Source organism: Heteronotia binoei, chromosome 6 (genome assembly GCF_032191835.1).
Source record: "Heteronotia binoei isolate CCM8104 ecotype False Entrance Well chromosome 6, APGP_CSIRO_Hbin_v1, whole genome shotgun sequence".
Lineage (NCBI taxonomy): Eukaryota > Metazoa > Chordata > Lepidosauria > Squamata > Gekkonidae > Heteronotia > Heteronotia binoei.
Genome location: NC_083228.1, coordinates 112,980,150 through 112,997,601, shown reverse-complemented (window position 1 = coordinate 112,997,601; position 17,452 = coordinate 112,980,150). Strand labels below are relative to the sequence as shown.

The following is a 17,452-nucleotide window of genomic DNA, read 5'->3' as shown; positions in this document are numbered from 1 at the left end:
CCTTGCTCATTCCATTCCTAGCTAGTGGTTACACCAGCAGTGTCAAACATGCAGCCTGCAGGCTGCAACCAGCCCCCACAGGGCTCCTATCAGGCCCATGAGCAACTGCCTGTCGTATGCTTCCTTCTCCCTCTCTTGCTTCCTGCATTGGTTTGCCAGGCTCTCTCAAACACACAGCAGAGCTACAGAGCAAGACAGCTTGCTTTGCCAGGCTCTCTCAATCGCACAGCAGAGCAACTGAGCCAAGCCTCTCTTCCTTCTGTTGGCTGAGGCTCCTCCCCAACCTCATCTCCTTACTTTGCCCAGCTCCCTCAATCACATGGGAGAGGTACAAAGCAATTTTAAGACAAAGTTTTATTCAAGGTATGAGCTTTTTGCCTTGCTATAGAGAGAGAGTTTGTGTTTGTGTGTTTTATTGGGCTTGTTATGCCAGGGCTGTCCTAGGTGTAACTGGGTTTTGCCTCCCCTTTATCACTGTATTCATGCTCATGATCCAGTCTTTTTCAGTAGGAAAGCATGTGAACTATTTAGATGAGGAATAACAACAAGCCAGTGAGATGGATTAACAATAATATATTAGCTATCTCCCTGGAGCCATGTAGCTTTCTCTTCCTTATAAACTGCCCAAGCAAAATTATTAAAATTCTAGAAGATAACATTTGGATCAACAAATGTGTGCTTCCAGTCTGAATGTTAAGATTCTTCTCTGAGGCTCCACAGAATGTTATGTAAATAGAGAGTCCAGGCTGACGAAGAGTTAAAACCGTGTCCAGAAGAGCGGTCCCATTCCATTTATCTCTCTTCTGTGGTGAACTTACCATGGATTTCCTGGTGCATCTTCTCTCTTGTTATCTTCTAGACTTCTAATAATTTTGCTGGGGTGATTTATAAGGAAGAGAAAGCTACGTGTCCGACAGAAGACGCATTTAAAGAGACAGTCACAGAAATCCAGGGTGGCAGCTATTATATTGTTGTTAGTATGCACGCACTGTGTATTTGTTATGTCGTATGCAATGCTCCCTCTAAGATGTGGAGTCTTGTGAGCAACGAAAGCTACTGGAATTAAAGTTGTGAGTGAACGATCTGGCTACTACATAAATTAGTTTGCTCTGGGGCCATCCTTCCTGAGTGAAGACAAAAATGTGTGTGTTGGAGGTTAAAAAACTGTGAGCTAACTCACACTAACTCAGCTTAGAAGAACACTGGTTGTACGCATATTGTATCCATATATTAACATATTTATCCTTTGGTGCAAGTCTATTTGACATTTTCCACTTATATATCAGAGCCTGTTTTATTTGTACAGTGTGGTGGATAATGCTGAGAGTGTGTGTCCAGACTAAGGTCACCCAGAACATTTCCTTTGATTTCTCTTTCACATTTTCCTTTGATTGATTGGGGAATTTGAACATAGACTTCCTAGATAAGCAGGTTGATAATGACCACTATGCATGGCTGTCTATGCTTGCACTGTCTTGTAGGAGTTGTAGTTATTTCTCTGGGGAAGACTATAGCTTTGTAGGCAAAAACATAGACCTCAGTCTGTGTCATGATGCTTTCATATGTTCTTGACCAGTACACAAAGAAACTTCTGTACAAAAGCTCACAATGCCCAGCCATTTCATGTTTCCCCCTGGGTCTTAAGCTTTGACCATTTCTGTAATGAATGTCAATAAATCAAAAGTAAGTTTGTAACTTACTGATACACACCTGAACAACACCTAAACAGCATACTCAAGATTGCTACAGCACAGACATTATCTCTAGATTTTGATGCAATAATTCAGAGCAAGAGGTGTCAGTTATCAGAGAAACTGTTAAATAAGTAAAATATTGCAAGAGTGATAATCTTTTAAGCATGTTTTATTTTAAGTTTTTAAAAATCTTTGTGTTTTTGTGTCCTTTATAAAGTTTATACCTCCGTTACATGGCATTACATTTTATGACACACATGGTCCAGTAGGCTTCCCAACCCCCCCCCCCTCCCTGGCGGGGGACCCCCGAATTTGCAGCCTCCTCCCCCACTCTCCAAAAATTCAGAAGGGGGGGGGAGAACATGCCTGTAGGCATCATGTAGTTGTAGAGCTCCTGATCCGTTTGTAAAATGTGTGCCTTTAAGGCTGCGCAGGAAACAGGAAGGGCTTCATTGGAAAGGGTCAGTAATAGTTTCCATGGAGAACGGCCTCTCCCTTTCTTTTGCTTTCGTTTTCACAGCAAGTAGAGTTCTGCAGGAAGAAGATCTAGTAAGTATTTGTGTGTGTGAGAGAGGGAGGGGGCAGGGGATTCCCTGGTTTGGAGGCCCTCCCCCCCACTTTAGAAAGCATGGGGGGGAGGGAAATGTCTACTGGGCACTCTATTATTCCCTATGGAGAACAATTCCCATAGCGAATAATGGGGAATTGATCCGTGGGTATTGGGGGCTCCGGGGGGGGGCTATTTTTTGAGGTAGAGGCACCAAATTTTTAGTATAGCATCTAGTGCCTCTCCCCAAAATACCCCCCAAGTTTCAAAACGATTGGACCAGAGGGTCCAATTCTATGAGCCCCAAAAGATGGTGCCCCTATCCTTAATTATTTCCTATGGAAGAAAGGCATTTAAAAAGGTGCGCTGTCCCTTTAAATGTGATGGCCAGAACTCCCTTGGAGTTCAATTATGCTTGTCACATCCTTGTTCCTGGCTCCACCCCCAATGTCTCCTAGCTCCACCCCCAAAGTCTCCTGGCTCCACCCCCAAAGTCCCCAGATTTTTCTTTAATTGGACTTGGCAACCCTATGGTCCCGCCCAACAAGATCTCATTTATGTCAGATCCGGCCCTCATAACAAATGAGTTCAATACCCCTGGGTTACACTAACTGTTCCTTATGGAGCAATGAATATTTCAGCAATTTTTTCCTGCAATAACTACGACAGCCGTAATGCCACATTTCCTTCTATTTCCCTCTTGAAAGAATAAACTGCCAACATAAATCACATTTTCTCTGAAAAGCAATTTTTCTGTTTTTTTTTCAGCAGTAGGCAATGAATACCACTTAAAAAACTTGAAATGGAAAAGGAGCTCACTACAATGTGGCCGGAATTTGTATATCAAACAAGTTATTCACGAGTGAGGAAGTAAATACAATAAATTAACTATAGATCAGCATTCCTGAAGTTTGTGATGGGGGCCCTTGGCTCAAATTCTTATTCAAAAGTCATACTACAGAGAGAAAAGTCTTTTGTCATTATGGCAACATGTAGCATGAGAAATGATGAAAACTATCCTAAACCCATGGATCATTCGTTCCTGACACTAAAAAAACCAAGAGAGAAACCACTAAGAACATGGTGATCTTTTCTGCACTTGTACATTTTGCATAATATGTGAAACTGAACATCTTGCTACCACAGTCAGGATATGCTTATGCTGAAACCAAGAGAAATGTGCACAGAGAGGGAACAACACTGATATCTTGACAGCAACCACTGACAGGGAGAATAGAAAGAAATGCTAAGCAGACATATTGCCAGAATAAAAAGGGACCATGCTATGGGGAGTATGAATGGTATGAGCATTTAATGCATTAAAAAAAACCATTTCCAACTGACAGCCTATACTGCTTACATCATTCCCTCTCCTCCAAGTTATCCTTACAACAACCCTGTGAGGTAGGTTAGGCTGAGTGTGTGTGACTGGCCTATGATCACTCAGTAAGTTTCCATGGTAGAGCTGGAATTCAAACCTGTGTTTCCCAGATCCTAGGCCCATTATGCACACATATCTTACTGCAGATCTTATAAGCAGTAAGCCTCTAAGCTTTACTTTGGATTCTTTTTCCTCTGGTGTATTTATTCTGCAGCTACAGCAGAAAAAAACCCACTTTTCTAAACTGGGGTAGGAACATTGCTTGTGACGTGTACGGGGTGGCATCCAAAGGTTTTTTTTTTTTAAAAAAATTACACAATTACCTAATTGCAGCTGTACAGTAGTGTCCAGTAAACCCCTTCCATTTTTAATCCTCGTGATTCAGTTTTTATGCTCATATTTTAGCATTACTTCCTTCAATGAAAGGGAACAGAAAGGAACCCAGGCAAAGGAGGAAAACCAGTTATTGAAACTGACAAGACTTTTTTTAAAACTGACAAGCAGCTGCAAAGCCCTGTTTTCCATTTTGCGGAGCACGAAGGGATTCTCTGCTGTGTTATCAGCCACTGTGAAAAATGGGAAAGATCACACCATCTCATAATATGGAGGAACACGCGAAGTGTACAAAATGCACAGTAAAATCCACCGACAAGGCAAGTTTTGAATGTTGCCAACATGTGTGTGTGTGTGCCTATGCAAAGTTGGCTGCAGCTCCACCACACTGCACAGGCCTGCAACTTGTATAGAGGAGTTCTCTAGCAGAACCTCTGGAGAGATTTTTAACTGTTGTATCACTACATTGGGGGGGGGGGATATATTTTTGCTGATGCCCTACTGCACCTGCATAGTGCCACTAATTTCCAGCCCTTCCCTGCAAATCTGCATGGTTTTCTCTTTGTGATTCTCTAACTTGATCCTATACACTTAGCAGATTTTTAAAGCCTCTCCTGTGCCGCTTGCACTGTTTCCTCCAAATGGATCAATTCCAAGCAATTCTTGAGTTTAGCGGTTTGCAGAAGGCCCATGAAGAAGGCCGCCATTTTAATGTTAGGCTTCCAGAGACTTACAAAATGGTTCCCAGCCCCAAACTTTGCCCACTAAAGTATTCAAAGGAAAAATGTTTTCAAAGCTTTAGGCTTCCCATCCCAGTGGCTCTCATGCGCTCTCTCTCTCTCTTTACATCTCATGTCAATTTCATTCTGTGCTGACATTTTAATTTTTTTATTTAGTGATCCAAGTCTCATATCACGAGACTCATGTTGCTTGGAACAGAAATTTAAATTTAAAACAAGGGGAAAAGTAATCAACAGAGCTTGTAGACTAACAAAGGGCAGAAGGTGCAGAGTGGGAGGAATGACCTCGATGTGGGCAAGGGAGTGACCTTTGCGGGACAATAAAAGGGAGGGAATCTGAGTGAATCTGCATACTTCTGAATTACTTTTGGCTTGGAATTGAAAAATCAGCACAAAAGCACTCTAAGAAAACTTGAAGAAACAGTCACCAAAAGTGAACTGAGTGCCTAAGAGAGAAAAATCAGTGCAGATCAACAAAGAAAACCTGACAAGAGTGCATAGTGAATGTGACAGAAAATACCCATGAGTAACAGGCTCTGGTCAGATACTCTGACTAGTAGACTATACTGGCTCATGAATACTAATGAGGTCTGAACTAAGAGTGACAGAGTAAGAATTAGATTTTTGATCGGTCAGTGGAAAGTTTTAAATTAGTATGTGGTAGATCCCCCTTCCAACCATTATTAGGTTAGATTGAAAATAGAACTGCTGATATTGCAATGTCTCAACTTAAATGTATGTGTGGCTGTATCTGGAATACTCTGTACAGTTTACTGTTGTTCCATTTCAAAGAGGGCTGGGAAAGGTGGAGAAAAAAGAAATTAAGATGATAATTGATTTGAGGGGAAGATGACAACATGGGGGATGACATAAGTTTATAAAATTACACACTGTTTGGAAAAAATGCATAGAGAGAGATACACCTCCCCCACCGCGCCATCTTCCATAATACAAGAAGTTGTAGCACACCAATTTAATTGAAGGGTTTAGGACAAACAACGTATGTACTAGTATTGTACATGCAATTAATTTAAGGAATTTGCTGCTTCAAGTTGTGTCAATAGTCACTAGCTGAGATGGCTTTAAAGGGAGATCAAACGAATTAATAGAGGATAGGTCTATTAGCTTTCAACCACAATGGTTAAAATGACCTTCCATTTTCAGAAGCAGTAAAGCCTTTGAATACCAGAGCCTAATTTCATGTTATGTGGCACCTAGTCTAACCCAGTTCTCTCCACTAGACATGCATGCTGAAATTCCATGTCCAAACTTAATCTTCAGGCTTGCGAGGGCAGTGGCCCTGTTCAAATGGGACAATGGCAACTTGAAATGGCCCTGTAGAAACAACCTTTCTTCAGCTAACTCTGTTCCCCAGGGTTTTTTTAAACAAATTGACACAAATAATATGCTCTTTGTGCACTCGGTCCAAACTTCACCATCAGCATCTGAGTCACACTAAAAGGCCGTCCAAGTGAGAGGAGTCACACAGGCCTTTGATGGCAAGCATACCATGAACATGCAACAAAGGGATGGAAATTCCCAACTGTATGCTACAAAGATAACACACCTGGTCAATGGAGACGCTGGCCTCACAATTTCTGAAAGCGGTAACAGTTCCACTCAAAAGTATTTAATTGCAAAATCACCCAATAGGAATTATAAGGCTACTCTGCATACTCAAAGAGTAAACCATGGGCATTCTCAAATATGGGATCCTAGTGATTAGCAACCCTCCATACTCAGGCAGACTTCAGATGCTACTTACATCAACAACTTTTGTGCCCTGCCTTCGTAAAACTGGAGAAAAGGCCATTGCTCAATTATCTGGGAACACCTGGACTCTGAATGCTGTGTATTCAAGAGCCCAGATCAATAATGCTTTATCTTGTGTACACAAGGCACTTCCTCAAATGTCCAGCCAGGGTCCCAGCCCTTTTCTTTGTAACCTTTTCCCCTTTGAGCTTTTATGGCCTGCTGTTCCTGCCTTGGCTGCCAAACAGTGAAGTCTCTGATACACACATTTGCCAGATCTAACCCTTCTTTCCTCAAAGGGAGCTTTTTGTAACTAGCATTCCCTGCATTAAGAGGACAAGAGGCATTTACTGGCTCCAGCAGTAAGGAGGCCAAAGCCACAAGAAAAAAAAAAAACCACTCAGCAACATCTAAAGAGAAAGCTTGGAGGACCAGACTAGTGAATGGGTGGTCCCAGAATTAAAAAAAAGAAAAACTCTTGCAACTGTGCCTCTGCAGGAATTCATTAATCATAACACTATCCTACTTTACAGGGCTGTCAGAAGGATTATTGAGATAACTGAAGTGCATGGGATCCTCTAAAAATGTTGTATAAATGAGATTATAACCATTACCCACCATCATTGTGGCTGTTTATGCCATACCTCAGGAGTCAGCAAACTTTTATAATTTAGAGAGCCAAGCTACACGAAAATTCAGAACCAGAAACCAACAAAGAGGCAGTATAAGAAAGCCCATTTATATAACTCATCTGAAACATAACATTCTGATGAAACCTAACTCATCTGATAAGTAACATGTTGATTAATAATCCATAAAATATCTGCAGCCTGAACTCTGATTATTGTGAGTCTTTTACTAGGAAGTGTCACACAAAAGATCTTCCATTATGTAATAAATGTACACAAGGAACACCCTGTGTGCTCTAGCATAAATCTGTGCATGGTCTGCACTGGATTACTGGCATCTGTTGATCTCTACAATTTCTCTTTAAATAAAGCATCTAAGAGGCTCTTTCATGCCATAAAAAGGGTTGTATTTTGCCTGCCACTCAATTCACCTATTGTTATTCTGGCATCCTACCTATCACCCTAATATATCTTAACTTCAAGATTTCTTTTCCAAAAAACTGAATTTGTCCCTACTGAGCCACATTTGGCCCTAGAGCTATAGGATGCAGAACCTGCCATACCTTGTCTGTGGGCCAGACAGAGAAAACTTTAGTTTTTAGGGAGTAATCTGCATTCATCTCTCGATATAATGCAAGTCTCTGCTGCAAACCAGGTATGTTAGCGGAATCAGGAACTGTATTCTAAAACTACTGGCACCACCAGCTATATGATAAACAACCAGATATTAGCGATAAAAGTTGAATATTTCTGTTTTATACATTCTGTAAAATGCTAGAAGTGTGACTGCTTTTCTGACCACCTCAGGCTGGCCATTCCACAACACGTTAGCACCACAGAGAATGTGCACGAACAAGCTGTTGCCAGTTTTCACCATTTGCAGGGTGGTATCTTCAGAAGGCTTTGCTCAGATGAGAAGACCTGTCATGATGGGGCATAGCAAGAGTAGTGGTCCTGAAGGAAGTGGGTTCAAGGCTCTTAAGGGCTTTGTCGGTAACAACCAGAATTTTGAAATTAATCCAGTAACTTATTAGTAACCAGTGGAGTGTCTACCAAATGGGTGTGGCATGCACTCTTTGTGCCCAATATTAGCCAGACTGCACTGTCTATAGGGAGACTGTATTAAGTCTGACTGAATGGTAGGACTACCTCTATGCAGGAGAGCAAATTGTACAAGCCACACCTGGGAAGGCAACAACATATTGTTACTGTGGCTGATTCCGCACTCACCTTTCTCCAGGGCAGGCTTCTGTTTCTGGGCGGAGCAAACTGGCGATTTTGCACCAGTTGCTCCGTGCCGGTATCCTGCATGGGGCAAACCTGTGATTTGCCCTGCCGCAGTGTAAACCTGAAAAAACAGGTTTACACCGCAGCGGGGCAAATCGCAGGTTTGCCCTGCGCAAAATGCCGGCACGGAGCAACTGGTACGAAATCACCAGTTTGCTCCGCCCAGAAACGAAAGCCTGCCCCAGAGAAAGGTGAGTGTGGAATCAGCCTGTCTGTAACAAGAAAAACCTTCCAGCAGTCAGGAATTAGCAAATGAAAAGTTAAGTTACACTTTCTGATGACCGCAGGTTTTAAAATAACTTTCCATTTTTCTTTCCATGGCATTATCAAACAATGCTGAACAATTGAAGTAGCAAACAGTGGTCTCCACAGCAGGATGCAAATGACAACATTTCATTAATGTGAACTCAGCTGAAAATTATACCTGGCACAAGCCATCGGGCAAGACAGCAAAAGTCTGTTCTCCTCTGAATTAGATTAAGGAGCATATTAATTTGAAACCCAGGAGTGAATAACATGTGCCAACCTTTCAGTTTTTGATTCACAGGCTGCTGTGCACTGGTCAAGATCTTGACCTAGGCGCTGTAGCTTTTCTTGGAGCTGGTTCTCCCGTTCCACACTTCCCTCGTAAAACTTCACCTTCTCTTCCATCGCTTTGACTTTCTCTTCTAGCATTTTAAACTCATGAAGGATCAAATAGCTAACTCCACAGTATTTACAGACCGTCTCATCCCGGGACATCTAGAACAAAGTAGGAAGCAACATATTTAGGGAATACATTGGCGGCGGGGGGTGGGGGGGAAGAGTCTGGAACTGAAGGGGTGGGCACCAACTTTGCCAAATCTGCATACAGCACAAAAAACTGGGAAGGATAGCTAACACCTGAATATGCAACAAAAATGGACCAGAGGGACCATGGCTGAGTGGCAGAGTATCTGCTTTGCATTCAGAAGGTCTTAGGTTCAGTTCCCAGCATTGTCAGGGATCAGGTCAGAGGTGGTATGAAAATCCTTTGTCTAAGACCTTGTAGAGACACTGCCAATCCAAGTAGACAATACTGACTTATTTTATTAAATATTGTAATTTGTACAAATATTTTAATTTGTACTCTGCTTTTTATCTTGGCTCAAGACCCGATGAACCAATGATCTGGTTCAGTCTAATGAAGCTTCGGATACTCAAAATAACCTTAATAGACTATAAAGCTGAGCTGAAATTAACAAAATGAAATTCAGCAGAGACGATGCGACATTCTGCATTTAGGTAAAAAGAATAAAATGCCCAAGTACAAGACAAAGGACATTAGCACATCTGGCCTAGCAACAGTACATGGGAAAAGATGTCAGAATTGCAGTCAATTACCAGCTGAAGATTGGTCCAGTAGCATGTCATGGCTACAGAAAGGCTAATACAAATTTAGGCTGATTTAACAAAATGCATCATATCCCTGTCAAGAAGTAATGCTAGTCAGATCTCAGCTGCTATACTATGTCCAGTTCTGGGTGCCTCATTTCAGTAAAAACACAAACTGGAACAGGTTCTGAGGTCAGGGACAGTGATGGGCGTGGAAAATAAATCTTGAAATGAAAGACTGAGCACACTTAGGCCTGCAATAGAGAAGATTGCGGGGAGACATGGCTGCACTCTTCAAATATTTGAAGGGCAGTCAGTCACACAGAACAGGACAAAGACTTATTTTCCAAAGGGCGTAATGTAATATAGTTTCCCACTGAACATCAGGAGAAATTTCTTAATGATAAGAACAAAATGCTCTAGTTTGGATTTCCTGGAAAGGGATAAACTAGGCCCCTTCCAGCTCTATCTTTCTAAACTAATCTCAAATTAATTAGACACAGCAGCCACAAAAGAAAGCATAGACGCAACTGGACAACATGGAGCTCCCGCCCCTGCTACCCTTTAACATAACCTGGTTAATGTTAGCAAACAAAACAGTACAACAGAAACTAAGGCCTGAAGCAGACCTTACCACTTGAAAATGGGAAAGAATGTTTCTGCTCCTTTTAGGAGAATATCAGTTCTGTGAAGTTCTCCTGCTGCCCTTTACATCCAATCTCAGGCCTTTTCAGCAATCAGGTCAGGAGTTTAGTGGTCATCCCAGTTCTATGGAATGCCTCTTAGGAAGTATATCTGGCTCCTTTCTGAGGCAGCCCAAAATTGTTTTTAGTTCTGCCTAGGCTTTGAGAGCCTTACCTAAGAACATAAGAAGAGCTCTACTGGATTAGACTAGTAGTCCATCTAGCCCAGCATCCTATCTCACACAGTGGTCAACCAGTTCCTCTGGTGGGCCAACAACTGGGCACAGACACTGAGGCCTTCCCCTGATGTTGCTTTCTAGCTCTGGGATTCAGAGGCTGATTGCCTCTGGATGTGGAGGTTCCCCTCAGCCACCATGGCTAATAGAACTGACAGACTGATCCTCCATGAATCTGTTTAATTCCCCTTTAAAGTTGTCTATGTGGCTGTCCCTACATCCTCTGGCAGCAAATTCCACATTTTAATAAATTGCTGTAAAAGAAGTATTTCCTTTTGTCTGTACTGAAACGACTGCCCATCTGCTTTACAGGATGCCCTCTAGTATTTTGGAGAGGGAGAAAAAATTCTCTTTGTCAGCTTTCTCCACCCTGTTCATAATTTTATAAACCTCTGTCACATCCCCGCTCAGCCATCTCTTTCCTAAACTGAAAAGTCCCAGACACTTTTCAGCCTTTCCTCACAGAAAAGATGATTCAACCATCTCCAATCCGTTTACTTGGGTAGATTTATACCAACTGTTCTTTTTGATTGACTTTTTAATTATTTCAATTGTGTGGGTTTTTATTAAGCTAAGTGGGTTTTTTAATGCTGTTAATTGCCTTGGAAGCGAAGCCTGGAAGGGTGGAAATGTGGCGCATGCATCATGTAAAGCAATTAATAAATAACTGCAGAGGCTTGTAACCTGAAGGGTGGAAAGACTGTGCTGCAGTAGAGACACCGAGAACATGAAACTATTTTCTGCATGGGATTTTTCTGCCTCAATGCTACTGTATTCTGTTCTCCTCTACATACCCAACTGCTGTCAGGTCACAGCCAATGTTCCCTCTAATCTGTGGAGTCTTGTGAGCAAATATTCTACTTGGTGAGTTACTGGCGTTAAATTTGTGAGCTGCTGCATAAATTAGTTTGCTCTGGGGCCATTTTCCCTGAGCTAAGACAAAAATGTGTGAACTGGAGGCTAAAAAACTGTGAGCTCACACTAACTCAGCTTAGAAGGAACACTCATCACAGCTGACTTATGGTGACCCCAGCAAGAAGCTTTTAAGGAAACTGAGAAGCAGAGGAGGTTTGCCAGTGCCGCCTTCTACAGAACAACCTGTCTTCCCTGATAGTCTGCTGTCCAAGCTCTGAGCAGGGCTGACCCTGCTTAACTTCCCAAGATATGGCGAGATCAGGCTACCATGCTGCCTTCCCTCCCTCTATTCTCCCTCTGCCATCTGCTAACTTCTGTGGACAGCAAGGGAGGCTGACCAGAGATCAACAACACAATAGCAGTGGTTTCAATGGAGGCAGGGACAAATCTTTAATTCTCCATTGAAGCTACTGAAAGCTATGAGAGTTTTGCTTCAGATTTTCTGCAGGCAGCACAAACCTTAATAAGACCACTTTTCTAAATTTCAAAAGCCTTATTTCACTCACGATTCTGCATTATCATCCTCTTTGGAGGACTCTCCATTTATGTTTGTAACTCACTATACTTCAAAAGCACTCCAAAGAAATGATTATCGTCTCTTTGGCAGGCAGCAAGACAGCTTGACAATACCACATTTGTGGTCCACCCAAAACCATAAGCAGGGTAGTGTTCATAGAAGGCATCATGTGATCTACTGTATATGGGATTTCTGAGTCATACAGAAACAACAGAATTTGACAGGTGTGAAATTGCTCTTCGTCTACACAGGATGTACTTCAGCACGCAGCTCCAATTTTTGGGTGCATTTAAGAATCCTCACAAACCAAACATCACAATGTGTGGAGAGCCCAACAAACTTTAACTTTTTTTTTTAACATTTTGGTAATTTGCCCTACCAAACCTCCACGGCTTTCGTTGCTCCTGCCTGTGTAGCTGCAAATAAATTGCCCTGAGGAGGAGGGGAGGAAATCCATTCCATTCCCTCTGCAAGGCCTTTGTGCAACAGCAGAGCAGAGGAAGGGAGATCTTACTGATACAACAGCTGTGGTGCTGAAAGAGTGAGCTGGACCCGACCAGCTTTCCTGCAGGTGAAAAATGACAGAAACAGCATCTTCATCCAACCAGAAAGGCTATGCTGGAAATCATGTACCTACATGTAAAAAAATCATATTGGCGACCATGACCCGGATAATTCATGCAAACCTGATCTCAGAAGCTAAACTGGGTCAACTCTGGCAAGTACTTGGATGGGAAACCTCCTTGGAATACCAGAAGGCTTTATTTAGCCACCTCCCTGAATATCCTCCTGGTCCCCGGTAGGGGTCAGTCATCAGAAGTTGCGCACGCACACACACACACACAAACACAAAAATATCCCCAAAAATGTGGACCAGAGGGCTGAAGTATGGCTGGAAATTGAGTGAAAAAACTGGCTGGATCCAACCCAATATGACTGAAACCCAGAGAGTTAGCCCATCCCTATGAGGAAGGCTGAAAATTCTATCTTGAGGACAACAGCAGGAATCCAAGTGCTACAAGGGTCCACATGGGCACTCAAGTTCTGTATATGTTCTGAAGCACCCAGCAGCACCCTCATGCCCCTCCACCGCCTCTGCCAGCCTTTGGAGAATGATCTGAAGCTGATTACTGTACAAAGACTTGAGATGAAAGGTGACATCTCAAGAGTCTGCTGGACACTCAAAAGAGGATCCAGGCACATATGCAGGATCTCAGACCAAGATGCTTTCTAGAAACTCAAGCATATTCTGCTTCTCTAGCTTTGTAGAGATAAACGCAGGAACACTGACGCAGTCATTTTTTCAAGTGAACATGGGAGCTGCCCTGTGGGATCCAATCTCTGGCAGCTCATGAGCAGGACATGACAAGTGATGGCCTTCCCTGCTGGTTCCCATCAACACCTGGCAGGGGTCCTTTTGTGGAAAAATAAGTGGCAGAGCTCATTAGCATAACTCATTAGCATATGCCGGTCCCCTTCCCCAGTCAAAAGCAACCCGATGCAAGAAAGGAGAGACCCAGGTGAGCAAGGCCTGCTTGGGCTGGCTAGAGATCCAACTAGCCCAAGCAAGCCTTGCTCGCCTTGGGCTCTCCTGGTTAGCCCCCCCAAAAGGCCAGCAAGCCACCTGCCACCCAAAATCTCATAAGAAGCGGAGAAAGGGCAGTGTGGGCTTCTCCAGGGGTTAATGAGGGCTGCTGGGGGCATGGCAAAGCTCCTGGTGGCTGGCTGGCTGCCCATTCCCCTAATCCAGGGATTGTTATGCAGTTGCACCTACTACTCAATGGACAAGGTAGGTGGGGAGGAGGAGGGGGAACCCTCAGAAAGGTTCAGGAGCTGCGCTTAAGAGGTTGCCTCTGAATATTGAGGTCCCATTTGGGTATCATTATTTGTATTATGGAGTCATAGAAGCAACCAGCGGATACTTTCCAGCTTTCAAGAAGTACACTCTGAGATGTTCTAGTATCTACTCATATGTGAATTGTGTATTTTTACTAAAACAGTTGATTTTTACTGGATTTTACTAGTTTGTGCTGCCTGCAGAAACCCTGAAGCAAAACTCTCATAGCTTTCAGTAGCTTCAATGGAGAACTAAAGATTTGTCCCAGCCTCCACTGTAACCACTGCGATTGTGTTGTTGATCTCTGGTCAGTCTTCTCTGCTTTCCACAGAAGTTATAAATTTGAAAATTATTGATGAATGTATACTTTCCCCTTCCCCTTTTTTCTTTCTGTACCCCTCCCCCCCTTTAAAAAAATAAAAATAGAAATTTTAAAAGGCAAGAAATACACTCTGCTACATATACAGTCTCAGCAGGTAGGAGTCCAGCAGTGAGGCACAAAGGGATTTGGATTGTTGGAAGAAATGGAAGTCTAGAATAAAGACATAGGAAAAGGCACAGGTACAGAAAAAGGAGAGCAAGCAGTGACATGTACTCAGCCATGGCCTTCTAAGTGATTAAATACACCACACCAACAAAGTACGGTATACTTCTGAGATTACAAGTGGCCTTTAATAGGACAATATCTGTAATCTCTATTCAGCTTAAATCATAAGAACATAAGAGGGGCCATGCTGGATCAGACCAATGGTCCATCTAGTACAGTATAGCATCCTGTTTTACACAGTAGCCCATCAGTTGCCCAGCAGGGCCAACAAACAGGGCATAGAGACCCAGACTGTCTCCTGATGTTGCCTTCCAGCACATTCAGAACATGGAAGCTCCCTTGAGTCATCATGGCTAGCAGCCTCTGTCAGACCTGTCCTGCGTGACTCTCTCTAATTCCCTTTTTAAACCACCTATGCTAGTGGCTGTTGCTATATCCACGGGCAGTGAATTCCACAATTTAATTACTCATGCAATAGGAATTAAAGCTTTGAGTTGTTTATCGAGATGAATCAGCTGTGGGATTCCCCCCCACCCCCATAAAAACATCATTGTATCTGTATCAAAGAAAGCGCAAGAGATACATAATACATCTGGCAGGCACCCTTCCTCATGAAGAGGCAAGGTAGCTTCGACTTCTGAAAGTTTCTACCCCCAACGTTTTGCTGGTCTCTAAGGTGCTACTTGACTTGAATCTAGCTCTTCTGTCACAGACCAGCATCACCACCCTCAGAAATAATCAATCATGTTTCCATTAATATGGCATGCTTATTTTTTAACATTATAAACCAGAAAAATTAGAAGGAACCAACATGAAAAGGGATAAGAGAGATCAGATACAGAAAACTTATTTTGAGAAGAGGAGGAAGAAAAATATTCAATCATAAACAAAAGAGGCAGATGGATTAAAATGGTTTTACTTCAATCAAAACAAAAATACATGAGTAGGGTTTTACTGTGAAAAGGAGCCACAACTGGATGAAGGATATCAATGGCCTACCTCAACATTATGCATTTTAACTACCCTCAGGGCTTTTTTGGTGGAAAGAGCTCAGCAGGAACTCGTTTGCATATTAGGCCACACCCCCTGACACTAAGCCAGCCGGAACTGCATTCCTGTGCGTTCCTGCTCAAAAAAAGCCCTGACTACCCTCTGTGTCCAAAATGTTGGTCCTAGGCCCTGCTCCGCCAAGCATTATTTATCCTAATTCCTCCTCTTTTGCTTCACAAAGCATGATCATAGCTACGGTGGCTCCGAAGGAAATGAAAAATTAATTCTATTTTTCCTGGCAGTTACAACTTGTGCTTGGAAATATGAAACTGTTATTCAGAATAAATACTGTAAGGTTCCAAAGTACTAAAAATTACTTATTGAAAGGGGACAAACTGAGCTGTAATGTGAAGGGAAGGGAGGGCCTGTTATCCTGAAAAGAACACCGTGATGCCTTACAGCACTGCCACTTCTGTCTTTCAAAATAAACAGTTATAGACATTTCACTGTATGCCCCAGGGAGGGAGGGAGGGAGAGAACTCTGCTCAGTATCTATCTGAAAAAGTGACGGTGTTAATTTCTTCATGAACAACATGCCCAGTTTCAGGAGGGTAGTAGCCCTGCTGGTCTGAAGTAGTGGTGGAGGAAAGTGTTGTCAAGTCATAGCTGACTGACAGCAACCCCACAGGATTAGTGGATACCACAGTAGCTGTGCCACACTATAATCCAACAAAAAGTGCCAGGTACGTGCCTCCGGACTAGCAGCGCGTAAAAAATTATTTTTTTTACATCATTATAAAGATTTATTTTACACTGCTGACGCTAAACATTAAATACTAAGTGAGGAATCCAGTTGGAGGAGTTTATGCATTACAAAGTACCAGTTTGAATAATTACACAATAAGATGGCAATTTAAAAATCCAACTTGGCAGTAATTTACGGAGAAACATAGTAAATCTTCATAGCGATCAGTAAAGAGCTGTTGATGAAGAGAGATGTTGAGACAAATTTCTGAGTTGCGAGGTTTCCTTCTTCAAGGCCAGCCTCTCGCATTTCAGTTGTGGCATATCAAAAGATTTCACATTTCAATGGCAGGACATCTGTCCTAACAATGTTCTAAATAGAAGCCGTGAGGGTTTTCAAAGCAAAAGCCATCCAGAGGTGGTTTTGCCATTGCCTGCCTCTGTGTCACAACCCTGGTTTTCCTTGGAGGTCTCCCTTTCAAATACTGGCCAAGGCTGACTTTGCTTAGCTTCTGAGATCTGACAAGATCAGGCCCAGCCAGGGCTGTCTAGGTCAGGGTTTAATCCCGTAGCACCTTAGAAACCAACAAGATTTTTGGTGTATAAACTTAGGAGAGTCTACAATATCTGACAAAGAGAGTTTTGACTCTCAAACGCTTATACCTCAAAAATCTTGTTGGTCTCAGAGGTTCTACTGGACTTGAATCTAATATGCACTGAACTTTGCTAATGCATTATTCCCAAAAGATGAGGAGAGAGTCAGGAACCTGTTATAATCACAGTTTTATTCTCTTGCATACATTCCGACAATCAGAAATATGTAAGTAAAGTATGGTTAGAAATATTCCATGCAGGTAGGAGACATAACAGACCAATTTGCCTATAGATCTGTGTTTAAATGTCAAGACGTGGAACTTCAAGCAAGGTCGGACCATGTTGCTTTAACAATTAATCCATTTATTGAGAACACACATGCAGTATAGAAGCAGATTGAGTTTGATACTGGCCCAAGGTTGGAGCCAGTCTTTTCTAGGTTTCTACAGGCGGGAAACAATACAGTCTTTTTCACACCCCCAGAGACAGCCAGCTCTTCTCAGGGTGTTATCTCTTTCCCAGAGGAAGAGTCCTTGAGGATGTGGACTTCAAAGCTACAGCTGGCTTTTCGTATAGGGGTGAGATTTCACGCTTGCGGTTATAATGTGCTGGGGGGGAGAAAGGCATTTGCTACAACTCTCAGGGTTAGTAAAGCAGAGTTCATACTAAGCTA

General features: G+C 42.6%; 1 protein-coding gene across 1 annotated transcript in view; it reads right to left on the bottom strand.

The window, feature by feature from the left end:
• Positions 1-17,452, bottom strand: part of LEKR1 (leucine, glutamate and lysine rich 1) — a 104,826-nt gene that overhangs the window by 69,970 nt on the left and 17,404 nt on the right. The window contains exon 3 of the mRNA XM_060242378.1: positions 8,890-9,104. Coding sequence (XP_060098361.1) covers positions 8,890-9,104 — 215 coding nt within the window. The remainder of the gene's footprint in view (positions 1-8,889; positions 9,105-17,452) is intronic.